At 50.1% G+C, this 21,950-nt stretch overlaps 8 protein-coding genes across 8 annotated transcripts; 5 read left to right on the top strand and 3 right to left on the bottom strand.

Annotated features, from left to right (window-relative positions):
- Positions 1-227: 227 nt before the first annotated feature.
- Positions 228-2,580, top strand: JN550_008478 (uncharacterized protein; the record flags this gene model as incomplete). The annotated part of the gene is made up of 6 exons (XM_049320444.1): positions 228-246; positions 299-345; positions 464-519; positions 592-1,028; positions 1,086-1,999; positions 2,047-2,580. 6 exons carry the CDS (start codon positions 228-230, stop codon positions 2,578-2,580), a joined length of 2,007 nt encoding a protein of 668 aa, XP_049169700.1.
- Positions 2,581-4,091: 1,511 nt separating this feature from the next.
- JN550_008477 (uncharacterized protein) lies at positions 4,092-6,638 on the top strand (the record flags this gene model as incomplete). The annotated part of the gene is made up of 1 exon (XM_049320443.1): positions 4,092-6,638. One exon carries the CDS (start codon positions 4,092-4,094, stop codon positions 6,636-6,638), a length of 2,547 nt encoding a protein of 848 aa, XP_049169699.1.
- A 2,033-nt stretch (positions 6,639-8,671) lies between these two features.
- Positions 8,672-10,045, bottom strand: JN550_008476 (uncharacterized protein; the record flags this gene model as incomplete). Its single annotated transcript, XM_049320441.1, has 1 exon — positions 8,672-10,045. One exon carries the CDS (start codon positions 10,043-10,045, stop codon positions 8,672-8,674), a length of 1,374 nt encoding a protein of 457 aa, XP_049169698.1.
- Positions 10,046-11,736: 1,691 nt separating this feature from the next.
- Positions 11,737-12,906, top strand: JN550_008475 (uncharacterized protein; the record flags this gene model as incomplete). Its single annotated transcript, XM_049320440.1, has 1 exon — positions 11,737-12,906. The coding sequence occupies one exon, from the start codon at positions 11,737-11,739 to the stop codon at positions 12,904-12,906; it is 1,170 nt and encodes a 389-aa protein (XP_049169697.1).
- Positions 12,907-13,622: 716 nt separating this feature from the next.
- On the top strand, positions 13,623-14,114 carry JN550_008474 (uncharacterized protein; the record flags this gene model as incomplete). The annotated part of the gene is made up of 1 exon (XM_049320439.1): positions 13,623-14,114. One exon carries the CDS (start codon positions 13,623-13,625, stop codon positions 14,112-14,114), a length of 492 nt encoding a protein of 163 aa, XP_049169696.1.
- A 231-nt stretch (positions 14,115-14,345) lies between these two features.
- Positions 14,346-15,752, bottom strand: JN550_008473 (uncharacterized protein; the record flags this gene model as incomplete). Its single annotated transcript, XM_049320438.1, has 5 exons — positions 14,346-14,855; positions 14,918-15,230; positions 15,285-15,370; positions 15,427-15,580; positions 15,634-15,752. 5 exons carry the CDS (start codon positions 15,750-15,752, stop codon positions 14,346-14,348), a joined length of 1,182 nt encoding a protein of 393 aa, XP_049169695.1.
- Positions 15,753-16,782: 1,030 nt separating this feature from the next.
- Positions 16,783-17,722, bottom strand: JN550_008472 (uncharacterized protein; the record flags this gene model as incomplete). The annotated part of the gene is made up of 3 exons (XM_049320437.1): positions 16,783-17,390; positions 17,451-17,480; positions 17,542-17,722. The coding sequence occupies 3 exons, from the start codon at positions 17,720-17,722 to the stop codon at positions 16,783-16,785; spliced, it is 819 nt and encodes a 272-aa protein (XP_049169694.1).
- A 2,789-nt stretch (positions 17,723-20,511) lies between these two features.
- JN550_008471 (uncharacterized protein) lies at positions 20,512-21,774 on the top strand (the record flags this gene model as incomplete). Its single annotated transcript, XM_049320436.1, has 3 exons — positions 20,512-20,865; positions 20,937-21,084; positions 21,152-21,774. 3 exons carry the CDS (start codon positions 20,512-20,514, stop codon positions 21,772-21,774), a joined length of 1,125 nt encoding a protein of 374 aa, XP_049169693.1.
- Between the last annotated feature and the right edge of the window lie 176 nt (positions 21,775-21,950).

Raw genomic sequence — 21,950 nt, 5'->3', positions numbered from 1 at the left:
TCGGCGCGCCCCAGCGAATTGCGCTTAGCTAATTCAAGTCAAGCACATGTAGGTGCGGGCGCTGGAGCTAGTAAGTTACCATGATATACCTAGCGGAGGCCGTTCTATTCTTGAACCAGCGTGCAGTACCCTGCTTTCTTTTTCCCCACACCTGTTGAAGAGGTCCGTCAGCTCCATGACGCTGCCAGGCGACAGCACCAGTTCTCGTGGAAGACGCAGATCACACAATGCCTGCATCCCTTGCAGGTGTGTCTCTACACCTTCGTGTTGTGATGCTTGTACGCTGAATATGATGCAGGAGGAAGAAGACGCGCTGTCCCGGTGAGAAGCCAGCTTGCTCTAGCTGTGCGCGCCTTAACCAGCCATGTTCATACTCTCCCGTGATCAACCATTCACGTGGCGGTCGTTCGGTAGATCATTACGGTGCATCTTCCTTTGATGAATGTCTCTTAACAGCTAGCAGGAAGAGAGATTGGCAAGTTTGGAAGAGAAACTAGATCTGATTCTGAATGGGAGCCTGTACGTATGACCCAAACCATTCTCAGTGCTACGTTGTACTATCCCTTATGAAATACTGACTTGCGTCTTAAGGCCCAACTATACTACGTCCAGGCATCGGGAGCCGCCCCTTAATGGGGACATTTCGGACAGATCATGTTCACCAACGTCAGTTCCCGAGCAAAGCCAGTCTACCAGTCGCCATTCGACGGTCGTCTCCGAGCGGGTCGCTCCAAATGCACGGCCAGACTCGTCTGATATTGCCCGGGGTATGCGAGTCTATTTCAAGCACTGCCACAGGCAACCGATCTGGTGCTTTGAACGCGAGGAGGTTCGCGACTATGGATCGCTTCCGGACGAACTTATTTGTAGCATCCTGGCCGTAACATCGCGTTTCTTCCCGAAGAGCAATGTCTCACAGACGTATGGCAACAATGCCCGGCGTTTGATCATGCTTCGAATCGCGGATGGTTCGGTAGCCCTTACAACGATAGAGAGCCTGTGTCTGCTCTCCTACTCTTCATTCATAGGTATTCAACCAACTGTGCTCAGCATGCACCTACTCACTTTCGCTCACATCGACGTAGATGGGAACATCCCCCTCGGGCAATTTCACCTAGGTTTGGCTGTTCAGCTCTGCCGATCCTCAATGCTCGATCTCGAATCCGCCTATGCTGTTCATGACTCGAGCACTGAGAGAAAGAAGAGACTATTCTGGAGTCTCCAGCTGCTTGAGCAGTTGTATGGCCGGCAGACTGGGCCTTCAAGCACCCCGACAGATATAGGTCGCCCATTCTTCTCTTCCGTAGGCCGAGTTCAGGGATCATATTCAACACCAGGCCCAAAGACACCGCCTCTACCGACCGATGATGTAGGCTGTTCAGACCCGAGCGAGCCTGGTATCTGGAACATGGGTCTCCACCTGGGATGGGTTTGGAGTCGTGTGAGAAGCTACGTATCCGATTGCGCTCAGGATATACTTAAGGAGCCCTGGCGCCACGACTCTACCTACGCCATGGTTCTCTCTGACTTTATGGAGACAGAGAACAGGATCCCAATGTGCCATCGATATGACTCGGTCAAATTTTACGAGCGCAAAATCGAGGAGCTAAGAATGAACCATGATTACTGGGCCCCATGGCTCAAGGAGCAGTTCACATATCATGCTATACCCACCGTGCTCAACCACCCCTTCCTGTACATCGTTGGGGCACAACACAATCCGAACCTGGCCATTCCGAACACGTTCTGGAGGAGATCGTCAGAGCTTGCGCTCTTGCACGCAACCTGGATTGTCCGGATTATTGATATGGTCGTGGAGAAACAGGTGCAACTAACTGATCCATTTTTTGGACATGTGGCTGCAATTGCCGCGACGGTGCACTTATATTACTGCTGTGCTGCTGCTGCCAAACTGAAACAGAAGTCAAATACGGACTTTGCGAAATGTAAGAAGTTCTTGCAAAGCTTTTTGCCATTTTCCTCGGCTTGTGCCGCCTTGGTATGGATCCGCTTCCAGACAAGAAATCGTAAACTAACATCCGATAGGACAAGAAACTGGACAAAATGACACGGATCGCAGCCGGGTCTGAGAATATGGATGTCGAAGACTGGATGCCATCGAAAATATACCTAAGCGTTCCTCTGATGTGGGACATTCTACAATTCAACTGCATGACAGACTCGCAGGAGACGCCGACAGCCGATTTGTTAGATGCATCTCTCGCCCCTAAAGTGGTCGAAGAAGATCCTGGTGACAACCACATGCTCGAGATTATTGTCGCCACATCACCAGAAATTACAATAGACACTACAGATGGAGGACAAGATGCACCGTCATTATCACGCAGAGCCCCCGTTACCTCAGCCCCTGAAACCCCTCGCACCAATGTTTGGAACGAAGCATCTTTCGAACAAATGGACACCCTGACGTACAATACTACGCCATGGCTTTACGCAGATCCCTCACAATTCGTCAGCCTGGGCGATATGGGCTGGTATGACTCCCAATCCGCCATTAACGATACCAGGGGTGCGCCCTGGTGGGAAGGAGGTACAATGAGCAATGCAATGTTCAACTAGCTGTACAATGCGCATACACTCTTCTTTGATGTCTAGCCTAGCGTTGAGTTTCTGCTGCGTAGAGCTAGCCTACGCAAACGCAAGCGATTTGGTCTCATTACACTCCTAGTACATAATTCAGCCCGTTCTGCAACCACCGTTCATTTAAGAGCCTATGCAGTCTGTCTGCAAAATATTTGTTATGTTCCAACATACCCTTTACGCGCAGAGTCTACACCCGTACCAAGATGGTTAAGCGCATAGTTGTAGCCGGGCGTAGCTGCTCAATAATATTGCTTGATAAAGGCATAAGGCGATCCCCTTACTCACGGGTCGTGCTGTATCAAACCCAGAGAACAGACGTACATCCGATCGGCATTCGACCACCCTCCACATGTTGGCGTACGAAAATGCACACATGCTGATGTGGTTGTTTCACCAGTACGTAAAAAGTGACCTGTAGAATGCCGGCCCACTCAGGTGTTGGCAAGCCGGCCTTTTTCGATGGTCGCCACTATCCTCCAGAGCATGCCACATGACGCAGCAATGGTCATGTGAATGCACGAGTAACCGACAGCCACTCTGGCACTGCGTGCCTGCATGATTCTAGGCCACTGTCGGTTGACGGGCTCGTCACAAGATGGATCTTCTGGCAGTTTTACAGGGTTTCAAGACCCGTGAGGTGTCTGTGGCAGGGTTGACATGGAGAAGCGTGTTATCAACACCAAATGCGGAGTTTGGAACCTAGTGCGGTTTCCCGGCTCCGGCCACCGACACCAATCGGGCTGCGGGACGTAGGATTCCCAGAATGGACAACCCATCCCATATAACGAGCTTTCACGGTATCTCCAATTCGGGCCTCTAGCATGCCGCTAGTGCATGGGTTTTGTTATGAGTTCATACCTCTCCATCGGGGTGTATGTCACAAGCACCTGGCTTGGTACTTCACCTTCTTTGGCTACCACATACGGTGACACCACATGCCCGGCTGGGGCTCTTTTCTATCTTTTTTATTTATTTTTTTTTCCCGGTTGAACCGAGCGTCTCGCCCTCTAATTTTATGCAAAGAAGAAGAAAATAAATTGGAGTTTAGTAAGTGCAAGAACGGGGTTGAATGCTAAAGTTACTGAGAGTCCTTGGATTCGCTCACGAACAGGGATCTGAATAATAGAGTTTCCTGTATGTGGAAGGCCCAGGATGATCAAGATAAGGCAGCGATGCTCAGAAGATTCATTTAGTGCATAATGGCCACAGAGAGTCCGCCAGATATGGGTCATGCTTCGCTGGCCGGCGGAAGGTATCCGTATGCCGATCACGTGACCGTTGCAGTATCCGGGAGACACGGACTGTAGTCTATCTTCACTATCTTCCCATCTTGACTTGGACTGACTATCTCAGCGGGGACCAGATGATAATCGTGCTTGTATTAAAATAGTCCATATATTCTGTAGTACATAGCGACAGGCTGTCCGTTGGCACCCTTTGTCAATACTCCCCAACCTCCATATCTCGTATGGGGATACACGTACATCATGACTTCCACATCAGCATCTGTTGTTATTATTGGTGCCGGGATTGTTGGTACCAACATTGCCGATGAGCTGGTCTCACGCGGCTGGAACAACATCACAGTCGTCGAACAGGGACCCTTGGGCATGCCAGGAGGATCAACTTCGCATGCGCCAGGGTTGGTATTCCAGACCAACGTCTCGAAGACTATGACCCTATTTGCACAATATACCGTGGAAAAGTTCTTGTCGTTGCAGAAAGATGGAGAGAGTTGTTTCAACCAGGTTGGTGGCCTGGAAGTGGCCACCACACTTGAGCGGCTCGAGGATCTGAAACGAAAACTTGGCTACGCCCATTCTTGGGGGATTGACGCCCAACTTGTCGGCCCTGAAGAGTGTCGCAAGCTTTACCCGTCTTTGAACCCCAGTTTGGTGCTTGGTGGGCTGCATATCCCTAGCGACGGCCTGGCCTTGGCAGCACGCGCGGTCCAGCTCCTCATTGAGCGTACAACCCAGGCTGGGGTTCGCTACCTTGGTTCAACAGCAGTAACGGGCATTGAGAAGGCTGATGGCCGTGTGACAGGGGTGGTGACATCAGACACAACAATTCCTGCCGACATTGTGATATCTTGCGCTGGCTTCTGGGGCGTCGAGATTGGAGCTATGGTCGGCCTCCCTGTCCCCTTGTTGCCAATGGCACATCAGTACGTTAAGACTACTGCTGTACCACACCACAATGCAGAGGGGGCAACAGCGAATGGAGATGCACTGCCTAACGGAGATGGAAAACTCATGAACGGAAATCTCCCCCCAAACTCAGCAATACTCCCAATCCTACGGTACCAGGACCAAGATCTCTATTACCGTGAACATGGCGACCAATACGGCATTGGATATTACGGTCATCGGCCAATGCCGGTCAATGCTGCCTCCCTGGGCAAGACTCCGGAGGACGTCAATGAGCATAAGATGCCGTCGCGACTTGATTTCACCATGGAGGACTTCGACCCAGCTTGGAAGCTGTCACAAGAACTACTCCCAGTTCTGAAGAACTGCGAGATAGCTGATGGATTTAACGGAATCTTCTCATTTACCCCTGATGGTGGCCCACTAGTTGGACAATCGCCGACTCTTGATGGGTTTTATGTGGCAGAGGCAGTATGGGTGACGCACTCCGCTGGCGTAGCACGTGCTGTAGCTGAAGTCCTCACGACGGGCAAGTCGAACATTGATCTAGCGGAGTGCGAGATATCGCGATTCGAGCAGGTCCAGCTGACCCCTGCCTACGTCAGCGAGACGTCCCAGCAGAACTTTGTCGAGGTATACGACATTTTGCACCCTCTACAACCACGGGAATCTCCCCGCAACCTGCGCGTCTCTCCGTTCTATGTTCGCCATCGCGAACTTGGGGCTTTCTTTCTCGAGGCCGGCGGTTGGGAGAGACCACACTGGTTTGAGGAGAACGCCAAGCTACTCCAAGACCTGCCATCTGAGTGGCAGCCTATTGAGCGGGACGCCTGGTCAGCTAGGTACTACTCACCAATTGCCGTGGCAGAGGCATGGAAGACACGCACGGCAGTAGCCATGTACGACATGACTCCGCTTCGTCGACTTGAAATATCAGGACCAGGGGCGGTCGATCTGCTAAAACGTTTAACCACTGGTAACGTCTCAAGGAAACCAGGCGCTGTAACATACACGTTATTGCTTAACGACTCTGGTGGCGTCCGCAGTGATATAACGGTTGCTAGAATACAGGAAGACCTTTTCCAAGTTGGTGTGAACGGACCTGTCGATACCGCCTACTTTACCCGAGAAGCTCGCCTGCAGAGTAAGCACTCCCCTGATCGGCTTGTTCAAGTCCGCGACATCACCGGCGCCACCTGTTGTATTGGTCTCTGGGGCCCTCGCGCTCGCGACGTCATCAGCATGGTCAGTGATGACGACTTTTCCAATAAAGGGCTCTCCTATTTCCGCGTTAAGAGAGCAAATGTTGGTGGTGTCCCAGTCACGGCCATGAGGCTGTCGTACGTTGGTGAGCTTGGATGGGAACTCTATGCCAGTGCTGAAAACGGACTGCGCTTGTGGGACGCTCTCTGGAAGGCGGGCCAATCTCACGGTATTATTGCTGCTGGTCGTACCGCATTCAACTCCCTACGGCTGGAGAAGGGTTTCCGATCTTGGGGCACAGATATGACCACCGAGCATGACCCATACGAGGCTGGCCTCGACTTTGCTGTCAAGGCTGACAAAGATGGATTTGTTGGGAAGGCTTCACTCGAAGGCCGCTCCAAGGAAACAGCCGCCAAGAAGCTTCGTTGCCTTACGGTGAACGATGGGAGCTCGGTGGTGCTTGGTAAGGAACCGGTGTTTTTCGACGGTAAGGCGCAGGGTTATGTCACCAGTGCAGCATTCGGGTACACTATTGGTAAGCCTATTGCGTATGCCTACTTGCCTAGCGCAGTTTGTGAAGGAAGTGTTGTGGAAATCGAGTATTTTGGCCGAAAGATCGCAGCTACAGTCACGGCGGAGCCATTGTATGACCCGCAAATGAGCCGCCTACGGGGATGAGTGTATCTGGAAGACAATAAATACAACGAGAACTAGTCAGGCGATAGGCTTAAAGGATCAAATCAGGGCTTAAAGGTTCAGGGCAGATCGCGGGTTGAAACTAGTCAAGATAGTGGTAATACGACCAGCCATATAATGAACATTATATTAAGACGATGCTGGAAAGGTCCAGCTTCATACTTCTCATGAAAAAAATGCTGGAATAAGTCGTGATAAGTACAACTTTTAGAATGACCTGTACAAGGAACCCGTAGAGAAAGTGATGAGCCGTCTTTTCACTTTAAACCAACATTACCAACGTGAGCTGGAAACGTACAGTTCCTTGGGTTTCAATCTATAGGAACAAAATATTCATTTCAGAACGGTTTACATATCTTCAATATAGCAGTGGGTGATATACAGAATGTAATCGATGATTCGACCGATGCTCTATGAGCGGTCCTTCCTTCTTTCCGACTAGTCCACAGTTCCCTCAGAAACCGCATCTGCGGACATTGCCACATAGGTGGGAAGGCTTTGCGTGTGGTGTTTCACATACATGATTGAGGCTAGGTGGCATACTTCTGCGGCCAAGCGCAGAACAGCGGTATTTGTTCATTGAAAACGATACCCATAGGTCGCTTAATGCAATCAATTTTACCAGCTCAGCATCACTCGGGTCAAGATAGTAAGGTGGACAACGCCATAGACCCTAACACAGCTTCAGGCTGATGCTTATGTTTCCCGTAAGGCACCCCATAGTAAGCCTCACTGGGGGCAAATCGAATACGATGGAATATTGTTGATTCCCAGGTCCATACGAGACTTGGACGTACATCAGCTGGAGGTAGCCGTTTCCAGTTATGAAGTGGGGCTGAAAATGTGTAATAATGGGGGCCTAGGCAGAAGCACAGCGGTACCATTGTAAACCTAGTCAAGTATTTGGAGAGATGGAAGAATATACATGCAATTACCGTCGTGTCCACTAAGACTTCTTGATCACGGACCAATTGCATCTATGCTGACAACGTTGGAGGTTGAATGCACCATTAGTTACCATTGTCGGGATGAACTCATAAAGCGGGGGTCAATCATAGCAGAGAAAATAAAACTATCAGAAACCACAAATTCGCACGATTTTACGTGGGTTGGTTGGGGTGCAATATGTCGCGAGCCCGTGGCAAAGTGCCCCAGCCTGTATGCACTTGGGTACGAGACAGGGCAGGCAGCAGCGAGTCTGCGCGCTTCGCCACGGAGATTGTCTGTTCCAACACTCACCTCACTGCCATGACATTATATTGGCCCCTTAATTGGCGTCCACCGAACTTGCGAGAGGCCCCTAGCGCTGTTGGTTGGTCATCGTCACTGGAGCTGACCCCAAGTGGACACACCGCCGTCTGGAAACAAGGCTGTGCGACGCGAAAATACCATGTATGACACAGTGTAAATTGTATCCATAAGGCGCTGGCGGGGCTTGGAAGCGGACACACGCATGCGGCCCCATCTTGGCAAACAAAATGGTGACATGCATCATTTGGTAACAAATGAGCACTAGGGAACCGTTGTGTCCGGCATCAGATCATCAATACCCCTCCGCGATCCCTGAATCCGGATGTTCGGATCGAATTTCGGATAGTATGAAAAAAAAAAAAAAGAACTATTGATCAGGACAGTCACTAAGCACGATTGGTCATGTTCTAAACATGGGCTCGAGTATTGGTACAAATAGTATTGAAATGAAAACAAGAAAAAAATCTATCAGTGTCTTGAGACTGTGAGAATCTATCGGCCCGTAATCCTACAAAATGCCCTCAAATTTAAGAGGGGACATCGGCCCTAGTGTACATGCTTCCGAGCAAGAGAAGCGAAATCCGTACTCCCACTTATTCTTACCAACCCGAAAGGAGAAAGTCCGCAACGCCATGATAAATGCAATGTGGCACACCAGCAGGGGGTAACCGGGGCCTTTGTTGGAAGTTATAACAATCTGACCGGTGACTCTTTCCCGTTCTCAGCAGCATTGGAAGCGAGACATCACTAGCGCAAGCTGGATATCAGACAGAGACCAGCCTCAGCATCTCCATGAAAGTATCGGATAGATACAATGAGGGGATACTGGGTTTCCTCTTGTCTGATCGGTAGCGAGTGTTCTGGGCTACCGGTGCAGGCATGGTCTTGCTGTAACGTGACATTTCTCTCCAAGCCCTGAGCAAATCGTCCCGGAAGCCTTCGAGGGAAGTGGCAGGGCGAACATGGTTCTTGACCATGTCTGCCCAGACTGGTATTCCGTCCTCGTAAATCATCTGTACGCGTGTGGCGATGCTAGACGTATCCTGGGCAACATGGCAGCATGCTGGCATGTAAGAGATCGCTTCCACATTCCTGGTACCTGCCATAAGAGTTGTGACTCCACTAGCTGCAGCCTCGAGAGGTGTGATCCCTAGTGTCTCATACCTCGACGGGCAAATGAAAATACCATTGTGCTGGGCAGAGGCAAAGAGAGCATACAGGTGATCCTTGGAAAGCCTCGGGAGAATAAGGAATTTTGACCGAAGCAATGGTGGGATAGACTCCATGAGAGCCTCGCGGCGATAGCTATCATTATCTGGGTCTCCAACGACCAATATTCTGACTGGTATCCCTCGCCTCAGGAGTTCCAGCCCAGATTGAACAAGAAGCTCGACATTTTTGAAGTAATCAAGACGTGCCACTGCTGTGAACAGCAAAAGTTCGGCTTCGTAAATAAAGTTTTTCATATTTTCCGGTAGAATATCGGGGCTCTCGGAAGGCGGAACTCCAATAGGCGGGCGAAGGCGCTTGAATCGCGATGCTTGTAAACCTTCATCTTGCAGTACCCGTTGCTGAAGCCCAGAGTGAGCCAGCACGGTGCCCAACCCATCTTGGAGGAGCCGTTCGACACCTGTCTGTTGTTGTTGGTCAAGAACGGCGACCTTGTTCGAGTCGCCGCCAAAGGCAAGCTTGGCAAGCTCTGGAGAGAATTCTTCAGTAAAGTGGGAGACGAATGGCCCATGGTGTGTGACGCAGAAACGGAATCCATCAGGGTGATATTGAAGAAGCGTGTCAGTCTGATAGTAGACTATAGGAGATCGTGTCTTCAACCCCCGGGCTAGCGCAAGTTGGAAAGCCTTCGCAAGTGATGGGGCGACTGTAGACTTATCCATTCTGAAGTTGAATGAGACGGTCACTACAGGCACGCCATCCCAGCTTTCCTCTTCTTGACATTGAGCGATTTCCAAATTTTCGTCTCGACTATAAAGTATTATGCCGGACAATATTCTTGCATCCCGTAAGATACGCAGGACTGAAAATGTGAAAGAGCTGGCACCGACTTGGGCTGCGGTCAGAGAGTTCCTCGGGAAATACTTCTTGTTGAGTACAACGAGACCGGGAGCGAGACGGTACTCCATCGTGCCTTCTGGGACTGGAGTGGTGGATAAGCTGGGTCTAAGTGAAAAGAGTTCCATATGTTTCGTACAATGAAAGTTATAGAGACACGTTCTAGTCTTTCTGGTGCCTGGATATCTAGTCACTTATATGGTTCATATTCTGATGCAGTGCATGGTCAACACTCGGTGTCTATGCACTGCCTTCTTTGCAACCTGCAGCCTTAAAGACTCTCGCGCCATCATGGTGCAAGGGGAGCCTACAAGCTGCAAATATGACTGGCGTATGGAAGCCATTATTCACGCCGTGGATGACTCCTGCAGGTGTACTCCTCCATTTAGAGCCTCACGGGCCGAAACCCGTGGCTGTGCCTACCTCTTACGCCGTTGAAGCCGCAAAGTGATGGCGCACAAGGGTACTCGGTTTCACCGTGGAGCAAATGGCGAAAGGAGAAATTTCTCGGTGGAGCTACTTGTCATCTTTGATTTCAGCCCTACGAGGGACAAATGTCAGATAGCGGTGACTGCGCCTCGTCCCGATTAGGTAACCTCACACTGCAGACTGCCTCGCCCACGTGGGTAGTGCTGAGCTTATGTGCATATAGGCACGTTTTTAGCCCTTCAGCTGACAACATGCGTCTTGACCGACTAAGATGACAAAATTGTGCCGTTCCCCAATTTGGTTTCATCTCTCTGTCTCCTTGAGCCGTAGCCGATGAGTGCACCAGGAAACATCCACATCGGCGTGTACGACGACCGCTGAAAGGTCCAAAAAGTGTATGGTTCGGTAATCTTCGCACCGGCTGCGCCGCGGGTCCACATCGCGAGACCACCCGGATACTGGCTAACCGAGATTCGGGGAGGTCACCAAAGACCCCGACCGAATCAAATCAGTGATCAAATGGCTCACACTCCAACATCCGGCCATGGGCGACGAAGCGGAGGGCAACTTGGTGCGATTCGTCGCCAACTTTTCAACGCCATGTCCAGTGGTCGGGTCGGAGTCGCCAAGACTACAGAGTGATTTATTCACCAATGAGAGAAACTTACGGTTACCATCAACTTGGATAGGATGCACGAAGGCTTCAATCAGTTGAATGATTCGCGGATGTGGTGGCAACCACAAATGTTGCACTGTGCGGTCTTCTACCCACGAGAATTGCCTACAGGACTGTACACTGGATGTTCACTACCTTGGAGGTCAATCCGACAGGGGCTTTTGCGGACCCATTGAGATCAGACGCTGTGTGTACGGAACTCACGAGCACGTAGATAACATGGATATTCAGTAGTCACTCCAAGTAAATTTGCCGCTAGCTCAAAGGGCGATCACCGCCGCACGAAAGAAGCCATTCCGCCGACAGGGAGGAGTTCCTATGCCAGGAAGTGGGTTTGACTTCAAGGTCCTTTGATGATTATTTTCCATTTCTTCGAAATTTGTGTCAAAGATCCCTCATTTGAATAAAGTCCAATCCATCATGACTCTGTCCACCAACTCTTGGCCCTCGCTGCCTCAAATAGTCGTATCGCATCCCTCGATCCAAAACATTGTCTCGGGCATTAGCATTGCCTTTTCCGCAGGGGTCTTTGTGTCCCTCAATCTCTTAGGGGCAGGAGGGGGCCACCCGGAGTCTGCCCATGTAATCCAAACGACAAATGCTATATTGTCGTCTGTCTGGTTTTTCTCGGCTTGCGTTGGAGGGACATATCTTAAGATGTTGGGGCCAGCGGTAACCATGTGCTTTGGGGTTTGCACCTATGCTTTATATGTTGGCTCCTTGTGGTATTACGAAGTATCTGGGCAGCAAATATTCCCGCTGGTGGGAGGTGCTGTCGTCGGGATTGGCGCAGGGGCCGTATTCATCACTTCAGGCTACATCCAAGTGGCCTATTCGGACGAAAAGAACAAAGGAAAGTTCATCGCGATCCAGAATACTCTTCAAGCCACAGGGTCAACTATCTGCAGTATTCTACCTGTCATTCTCAACAAAGATAATATGTCCCGTTCAGGAGTGCCCCCAGCGATCTATATCACATATATCACATCCATGCTCGTTGTAGCTATGTTGGCGCTACTGACACTTCGGCGACCAGCACAGGTCAAGGCTGCAGGCGTTAGCAGCACAGCGCACCACCAACTGCAATGCGATCTGCTCAGGGAGTTGAAGGCCAACCTCTCTGTATTTAAAGAATGGAAGCTTCTACTGATGCTGCCGGCCTTCTTGCCAGCTGGGTCGTTTCTGATCTACCTGGGCTCAGTGAACGCCTTCCAGAACAGTCTCCGGGCCCGCTCACTCCTATCGTTTGTGGCTCTCGTTGTGCAAGTTCCCTTCGGTCACTTGCTCCATATGATCCTCGACAAACCTGACTGGACAAAGCGCGCGCGGTCTCTTGCCGGAGTGACCTTCGTTGGCTTACCTCTGTGTATCGCTTGGGTTTGGGAGATCGCTCGCACAAGAAACATTGACAGGACCACGCCCCCGAGCGTGCCACTTGATTGGACCGACCACGAGTATGGTGCAAGCATGGTACTATTCACTTTAAATTGGACCGCCTCCATTCTTTGGCAATACATCGTTCCTTGGTTCATTGGTGCGTTGGACATTCCTCCCGAGAAGCTCAGTCACTACATGGGCGTCCAACGGGGTTTCTTTGCTGCAGGAGAGGCTATCTGTTTTGGGGTTGATGCTGCGACAATATCATATGTGGTCTTTTCAGGTGCTATATTTGCATTCTATGCTGCAGGTATCGCCGTGCTCTTTTATATTGGCGCCTACGAATTGAAAGAGATCGATAGCCATGGTTTAATCGCAACAAGGCGTCCACCAACGGACCTAGAGGCCGAAGGCTCCAACCAAGTTGAGAAAGAACGAACCGGCATATGAGGTACACACAGATAGCTAGGATAGTTTTGGAGAACGAACCCACCACTGTTTTGCTCTTGCTGCCGTCGCGGCATTAAATTATTACATTCTTGGGGTTCTGAGGGCTGTGTTTAGCAAAACTTTCATTCTCAAGCAACACTAGTATTTTTTTTCCGTCAATATCAACGATGCTTAAACATTAGGCGTACTCATTCGAGAAGGGCAGGCAAGATGCCATTAGAATCTTGGTCTAGGTAACCACCTGTTGTGGCTCCGGCACATGGATTTAGTGTCACGTACACAAACCCCCCAAGGTCTCTAGACCCCCAACAAGTCTTTTGTGTACACCTAAACAGGTAGAAAATTGCTGCGGTTTGAAGTAATATTGGTCATTACGACACACTCCATGAATGTGGCGGCGACTAGTACTTCTACAGATAGTGCTACAGCCTCCAGGTCCGGTGTTCGGCCGCCAGACGGTCGTCGGCCCCACCCCGAGATCCGGTGCAGGTGCCGAACCTTGGTCAATTTACACGTGAGGCTCATGACTAAGTGAAGTAGCCAAGTGCAACATCAGGTTTTGCTTCCGGCGGGATAAATGACTGCCGGCCTCCAAAATTGAGAGTGAATGTCAATCAAATACGGAGCAGTATTGGCAACACTTGTCAGAGTCAGCTACAAATTATTTCTATTCTCGATACCCTCAGCGAGGCGTTTGTGGGCATAATATCCTGATCATGGCATCTGGCAATGGAACCACAATCGTCAGGGCCACTGCGGAAGACATCTCAACTATCCAGGCCATGGTCATTGCTGCCTACTCGAAGTATGTCGATCGGATGGGCACACTCCCAGCGCCTATGCTGGCCAATTATTCACAACTGCTGGATACTGAGGATGTGTATGTGCTGCGTTCGGCAGTAGAGAATCAGGTCCTAGGCTCCATCATACTCGCCGCTGACGAGGGCTCGGCAGGGTCAATTAAAGTCAACAATCTCGTCGTGGATCCATCGGCTCAAGGACGTGGGTACGGTCGTATACTTATGAATTATGCAGAGCGAGAAGCTTTGTCTAGGGGGCTTTCAGCAGTGTCCTTATTCACAAACGTTAAGATGGTTGAGAATATCGGCATGTACGCCAAATTGGGCTTTATTGAGACCGACCGTAGGATCGAGGGGCCGTACGAGCGCGTTTACTTCCGAAAACATCTCGCCAATGTCCACCGCTAACCCTGAATGGTATCATACATCAGCCGTCAGCCCCAGCAACGGCCTTTCCACCAGAAATATGCGAAGCAATTACAAATTTTTCAATACCTTGTCTCCTAACTATCACGATAAAGTTTTTGCATAGAGGTCTCTGATGGCATAGTCAATAATTACATAGGTACAAGATGCTAGATTTTATTCACAGTCAATAATCAAGGGTGACTGATCCAACTATTGCAATCCACCGAACAGCTAGGCATTTAGATACTCAGAGCATACCACATCCCCATTCACGTTCATAACATCGCCTATGGTGATATTCGGGAATATCTCGGCCATATAAAGTCTGTGATTTAAAGTCGTCCAGTTGCCGTTATCCCCAAAATACTCACTGAACTCAGGCCCGCCGCCGCCCAGTCCAAACCCAGGAATCCCCGGAAACGAGCCGTTACCAGGAAAACCTGGGAATGAACCATTGCCTGGCAATCCTGGGAATGAACCATTTCCAGGAAAGCCAGGGAATGAACCGTTGCCAGGAAATCCAGGGAAGGAACCATTACCGGGGAATCCTGGGAATGTTCCATTGGGGAACCCAGATGATGGGCCGCCGGGAAAACTCCCAAAGCTAGGAGTATTGAGGCCGCCTACATCACTGAGACGCTTAGAGCTATTTCCCTTCTGCCACTCCCACCATAGTTTATCGAGCCACGAGTGGTGTAGGTAGAAGATAGGATCGCCTGGGCTCAGTGTAGGATCGCTCATCTGATTATCACAGTATCAGTACAATCTAGTGGTCCATTTACGTTGAGACTAATCTAACTTACCAAACCACCCACAGCGCCATGACCGGAGCCATGTGGTCCGGCCTCCAGGCAATTCCAGGCATCGACAAAATTGTCTAAGGCATTGCATCTCTCTCGACTTGCATTGCTAGCCAGAGTGAGGGCTAGTTCGTTGAATCTGCGAACCAGGCAGTGCGGAACGGATCGCTTGTCTTGTGTCCAACGAAGAGTCAAGTTGGCAAAGGGACCAGTCTCAATGCAACCACCGGGCCCTGTGCCGTCGCCGCCGAAGTATTCATCGCTCCAGAGTTCAGATTGAGCAAGTTTGCCGATATCTGCAGGTTCGTCCCAGTAACTACATAATATCAGTGCATAAGACCCAAGAAGGAGAGGGCCATGTAATACCTACGGGTAACGGCCTGTATAACCGCATTCGTCTCGGATAAGTCGCTCATGCGCAGTCATGTAATACCTGTGGAAAGGCAGGAATGCACCCTAGCCATTTCTTAGTAACACTTTTGATGCGCTTTTCAAAAGCATAAGAATCTTACAACGAAGTGGACAGAAGCCGTTTGAACAACATGCGGCCACTGAATATCATCCCATCTAGTAACAGCTCCAGGAATACCTAGTTTGGAGGGGGCTTTCATCAGACATAGATCGGCTTGGATATATGACTTCTTTTCCTCCTTCGTAAGGGAAGTCCTGTCTAATTTTAGCGACTGGTTAAAAACAGAGATGAGATATAGATATCTTACCATGGAACTCGTTGGCGAACTTTCGTACAGGCCGACGCACTGAAATATTCAGAGGAGTATGCCAAAGCTGCCGACACCAGTGCAGCCAAGATAACAATCTTCTGGGGTAGGGACTTCATTGTCGCTTCTGCTGTCCGAGAGTAAAACTGAGTTACGGTACCCAGAGTTAAGACGTCTGAACAAAAGAGGCAAGAAGATACGGCAATGGTCGACTCCTGCTCAAGACCAGAACTTGTCAGTTCTGAGCACGGTTTCACATCCACTGCTTTTATTGTTCGAGACGCCCCGCACAAAGCAAATACAACGTCCCATCGGGCAAATAGCAACTACACAAGGGTCTCATTACAATACGCGTTCTCGTATTCTCAGGACACAATATATAGTATTAAAACAGTGGATAATGATTCAATTGATGGCCTTAGTCATAAGCCTGATCGAATCGGCTCTTGGTAATGGAACATCATGTACACAACCTGGAGAAAACTTGCAAAGAGGTGGAAGCCGATTGGCTTCCAAAAACGGACACCCAGAGGTTAAATGCCCGGCCTGAATGAGGATGAATTGAATACTTCCCGTTCCACCCCGCATTACGCGTCAATGCAATTTGGTACTGATGCTACTGATCGCCTAGGCGTCAACTCGGTGTCCTGCCTTAATGAGATGTACTAATTTGTGTCGGCCCCGCCCCTTTCGCTGGCGTGCAGCGTCATAATATTGCCAATCGGGTTTTGTACCACGAGTGGTCACATAATGCGGCAGACACAAATAGGGCTCCAACGCGGACATAGCGCAACTCTGGGGGATCTCGTGTTATCGTGTAGGCTGTAGGCAATTGTCAAAGTTCTGCGACTATTGCGAGTGTATCTGTTATGAGGAATTTGAAGATCATGTAATGGTACTCTCTCTAAAATTGTAAGACAATGAGGGCGAGGTTGTCCATTTCCAGGTCCAGTACTGAGATGCATGGACATCAATTTCAACTCCTCTCAGAAACATATGAAACCGAGCGTTCCCTTGCTCTATATTCTTAGTGTCATGTATATCGGTCGTTGAACACTAACAAAGCCGTAGATTTTACGAGTGTTTTTGGGTTGACAGATCTGGTCCGCCAACACCCTCCGCCTGTCTTCACCAGGAGCAGTTGCGTCGCTAGGAGCGACGAAGCAAATCCCCCATGCCCAGCCAACTCAGTGTGATAACGCCTTTAATCGCTGCCACAAACCAAAGACTAGGCTGCACAGCTCCTGTTGCCTTCGATATCCAGCCACCGCAAATCGCACCAAGCAAAGTGAGCACGAAAGCGATCACTCTGCGGTTCCTTTTGCCGTTATAGGTAAACCCTGCCAGCAGTTGCTCGTCGCTGATCAAATCGCACAGCAAACTTGTGATAACCACTGTTGGAACCTCGCTTACCCCTAGCCCGCGACTATTCACGATCTGGCCGGCCGCTTGGAAACTGAGCAAAGCTACAGCAGCTAACTCAGCAAAGTCGACATCGGACGGGTGCCGGTGAGACGGGTAGGCACCATCGATGATACCACCCTGGATGATGGCAGCGGCAACGATGACAAAAAGTGTCTGTAGGAAGAAAGACGACAATACCGTCCGGCGGAGACGTGCGCCGCCGATTAGCTTGTGAAACTTGGCAAACGCGAGACAGCCTATCGTAAAGCAGCCAATAGAACACAGTGAACGTGCCCATCCAAAAGGCCTGTTATTCTGCCCAGATGTGCCCAAAGCCACGAAAATAGTGTTGCCTACGTAATTGAGTTATTAACCTATGCGAAATCTATAACATTAGAAGTCCTCATGCTTACCAGTTTGCATGGAGACGAAGGTACCGTATGCTGAAAATATCAGTGTCAGCTACAGCTTCTTGTACCTTGTCTCAGAAGTTGTAGTGCTTACCATTATACAATGTCCCATCGGTCAATCCTGTGACAAAACAACAAACGAGCAAAGGGAAATGTCCAGAGTTGGCCTCAACCTCGGCCGAAAGATGGCCAACGAGTCTTTCTTTGAGTGTCAAGGTTTCTTTCGTCTCGGGGCTAAGAGGCGGCTGGGCCTCGAGCTTCTCTTCATCGAGCATTTCGAAGCAGAGTTTGTCCTAGAAATCTTGGGTCTTGCTCTTAGTTTGAGGCTTGAGAATCACTGCTGCCTTGATCAGGACTTGGTGTTGATGAACTTCAAGAGTGTAGACATTCAAGGCTCCAAGGACAAACCTACATCCAAATACTGAAAGAGGCCTCCTAGGATGTTGACGACTTACATTTGCAGTGGTGCACCGGAACAGGATCTTACAAGTCGGAAGAGGTAGGATTATCGCCGCCTGGGCATGTTACCTCAATATCTGGGCAGAAAAACAAAAAGCGCTCCCACTGCTCCGGGTGAGTCTCCTTTGAATAGTCCGTTGCGCCGCACAGCCACGGGTTTACGATACGAGGTACCCAAGTGACTTCCGGAAATAACATCATATCTTGCACCCCCACGACGGAGCAAGTTGTTCACGGATTTAAGCGGATAGTAACGGCCAGCTTGGTATTGGTCACTACCTAGTATGTAGCGGCGGAACGGAAATCCTTGTCAGATCTCGGCGTACATATTCTGCGAGATACGCACGAATGACACCTTATACAACTGGCACGCATTGAAGGCCATAAGCTTAGCGATGTCATGCAACGGAGATGCAGGTGCCTATATCCGGTCTCAGCTGTAGCTTGGCCGACGATCACGGAAGGCCATAGAGAGCTTCGACAACTTGGCAAGGCTTAAGGCCCACTGACTGCGGGTCGCCAAGCGGATAAGCGCCCACGGCGAACCTCAAAGACAGACAAACACAACTGCCGTAAACTGTAAACAACGGGGTACTGCACAGTCGCCCATGAAGTCACGCAAGACCGGCTTCGCTCACTTGGCCGGCTCGGCATGCGTGACAAGGGCTCGGCAGAGCTGCATGGTATCCTAGGCACCGTCATCGGGATACTATGCACCGTCATCAGGGTGTGAGGCTGAGTTTGAGGGATTTATTATCTCGGCCCCTGACGCAGGTGACCAAGGGGAACATTATAAAGATTCGGCCTTCGGCCATTGACGCTAATTGTTTCTTACGTTTAAATTGGCGAATCAGGGGATAGTCGACCTAACGGCAGCTGAACGTAATGCCTGTGAGGCCTAGTAATGTTTCGTGTAAAAGGTGTTCAAGATTCGCATCCCTGGAGTATCTCATTGGCCAAGTCACTGTGGCGCACATGCATGTGTTCGCCCAACCCGGTTCGCAGCAGCTCATACCCGTTGATCCGCTTTTATGCAGACATTGGACAGGATGACAGAGAGTCAAGGGCTTATGGATCAGAGACTACTCCAGAGTCACACTGCATTTGGATGTCGAATTTGCGATTATGCAACACTAAAAGGGGCATCCCACGAGTTAGAATTGGCAATGATTGGCCATATCTGCGGCAAATTCAGTAGTAAACTAAGTGCCATCCATTTGCCAGACCTGTGCCAAGACTATAAACATGAGGCTCATGGAGCGCTTGGGTCAAAAGCTTCATGCTGCAGGCTTGAAACCCGGCTAAATTCATACTTGGTGCAAGTCACTAGACTACTCGATTAGGTTCGTGCAAATCACCAGACTACTCGATTAGGTTCGCGGCTCGGCCCGCTGGCTGAGCACTGGGCCATATCTCTGCTTGGCTCCTGTACAACCTTTAATTGGCCAAAGGACTCCTCCGCACGAGATAAATCAATACCAAGCTCCCTTAGGTTACATCGAACAGCGCTGCCAATACCCTGAAAGATCGCGACCGTGGCCCTCGTGACCGTGGCCCTCGTGTCCGCCGAGGCATGTCGAGCTCGCTGCTTTTTTCCGTAAGATAGGAGAAACTGTGAGCACCGCATGCTGCGTAATCCGTATGCGCCGGTGCGACAAGGAAGATAGCCAACTTTTGCCACGCCGAGGGGGACAGGAATGGCGAGGTAGCAAGCTAAGAGTGGGTCTATATGTCGCTGGCAGTGTCAAATGATGGAACAGGTAGTATCCATGTGGATGCCAGGCCAGAACGACAATAATCTTGTCGCGGCCGTATGATGCAACTACCTGTTTTGAGATTTTTGATACGGATTTTGACTTCTAAGTCAACATGAGGTTTTCCAGCTGTTGAAGGGTAAAATCGCCAATGTATTGCAGTAAAAAGGGATCTGTTCCGACGAAGGTAGGACGCGGATATTCACAACAACCTGTGCCAAGTCCGAGAATAGGAGAAATAAATGATAATGAGTTCCAATCTGCACCTGAATCCTCCTAAAGGGTTACATCCAATAATTTGCAAAGACTGCACATGACATTAAACCCTCTACTTTCAAGTTGATGCGATACTGCAAGTGATCGACGTCGCAAACATGAACCCTTAAGCTGTAGTATTCAGTCCGGGATAGCAGTGCAGGGCCCGCGATGGATATCAGCGCCCAATCACAATAGTAAATCAGCAACCCGGACGCCTCGGCCAAGACACAGCGGTGGTCATGATCCTTGTCACATTGGCATACATTGCCTCGAAACGTTACAACCATCACGGGAGGATCGGTGGCGACGGACTGCTTGAAGCGGCAACAGCGTGTCCTTGGGCAACCACTGATGGCGTATCGGACCTTGGCCCGAGATCATCTCCTTAACTGGTGGTATACTCTCGTTCCTCAAAGACTACGTCGATACTTGAGTCCATGCCTTCCGCGAAATTCTAGGGAGGGGTTAACCATAAATACCACGACGTCCCGCCGCCTCTTCTATCTCGACTGCTCCAAACATTCACCAACACTTTGAAAAATTTATCCCAACCTTTCAACACAATTCCATCTTTGAATATGGCTGTCTCTACAATGACACCTGTCGATCCCATCGCGAGGATGGAGACCGAATCAGCCGTCGTACTTCAGGCAGCCGCAGCAGATATGCTGACTGACCGGCTTTCTGACCAGATCAAGCATTTGCCAAGTTCGACGGCGAATGACAATATTAAAGAACAGAGTACTGTTTCTCAGAAGCCTAATCAGGTATCGGATACCTGGCTTCAGCTGAACCATGTTTCTTCCAGCGTCCAGCAGCCGATGTCAGGGGCAAAAAAGCTTAGAAAAATGCTGCTCGAAACCAACGAATTGATCGTCTGCCCTGGTGTGTATGACGGCATTTCAGCACGCACCGCACTTGAACTCGGCTTCAGTGCTATGTACATGGTAGGTGCATCATACAGTTACTACCCTAGCTTTATGCCCAAAAAGAGACAAGCTGACAGATTACATTATAGACGGGAGCTGGGACTACAGCTAGCCGTCTCGGGCAGCCAGATTTGGGTATAGCTTCCCTTAATGACATGCGCGAGACTGCAGAGACCTTGGCGAACCTTGATCCCTTCGGCGCTCCATTGATTGCAGACATGGATACAGGTTATGGAGGTGAGACCAAATCTTTAAAACCAGCTGTCTCCATATCGTACTCGTTGATTAACGCCTTACACCTTAGGTCCCATCATGGCAGCTCGTACCGTGGAGCAGTACATTAGAGCTGGCGTCGCTGGCGCGCACTTGGAAGACCAAGTATTAATGAAGCGATGTGGTCATCTAAGCGGGAAGAAGGTTGTGCCCAAGGAGGAATACATTTCTCGCATCCGGGCGGCTCACGCAGCTCGCGTCCGCCTACAGTCCGATTTCGTTTTGATCGCTCGGACCGATGCGCTCCAATCTCTTGGTTATGACGAGTGTATCTCTCGGCTGCGAGCCGCTCGTGAAGAGGGCGCTGATGTAGGCCTGCTTGAGGGCTTTACTTCCAAGGAGCAAGCTGCGCAAGCTGTGAAAGATCTGGCACCTTGGCCTCTGCTCCTGAACTCGGTTGAAAACGGCAAGAGCCCAATTATCACTGTTGAAGAGGCCCAGAAGATGGGTTTCCGCATTATGATCTTCAGCTTTGCCACCCTCGCACCGGCTTATATGGCCATTCGCGAGACTTTACTTCGCCTGAAGACTCAGGGAGTAGTCGGAACTCCAAAGGACATCACCCCTGTCAAATTGTTCGAAGTTTGTGGCCTCAAACATAGTATGGCGGTTGACATGAGCGCTGGCGGTGCTTCCTTTGCTGATGGGGTCTGATGATCAATCTCCCTGGATTTCTTAATGTGGTTGTCGTTTTCTTTGTTGGTACCCGCTTTATCTGTTCAATAGTGCTGGGCCACTTGTTTCCACTGTTTCAATTGGAGAGTCTCATGGAAGATACATGTAAAACAACAGGGCTTGTGACCTTAAGGTCGACGCAGAACCACAGAATG

Source organism: Neoarthrinium moseri (assembly GCF_022829205.1).
Source record: "Neoarthrinium moseri strain CBS 164.80 chromosome Unknown scaffold35_Wmoseri_CBS_16480, whole genome shotgun sequence".
Taxonomy (NCBI): Eukaryota; Fungi; Ascomycota; class Sordariomycetes; order Amphisphaeriales; family Apiosporaceae; genus Neoarthrinium; species Neoarthrinium moseri.
This window is presented reverse-complemented; position numbering and strand designations above follow the sequence as displayed.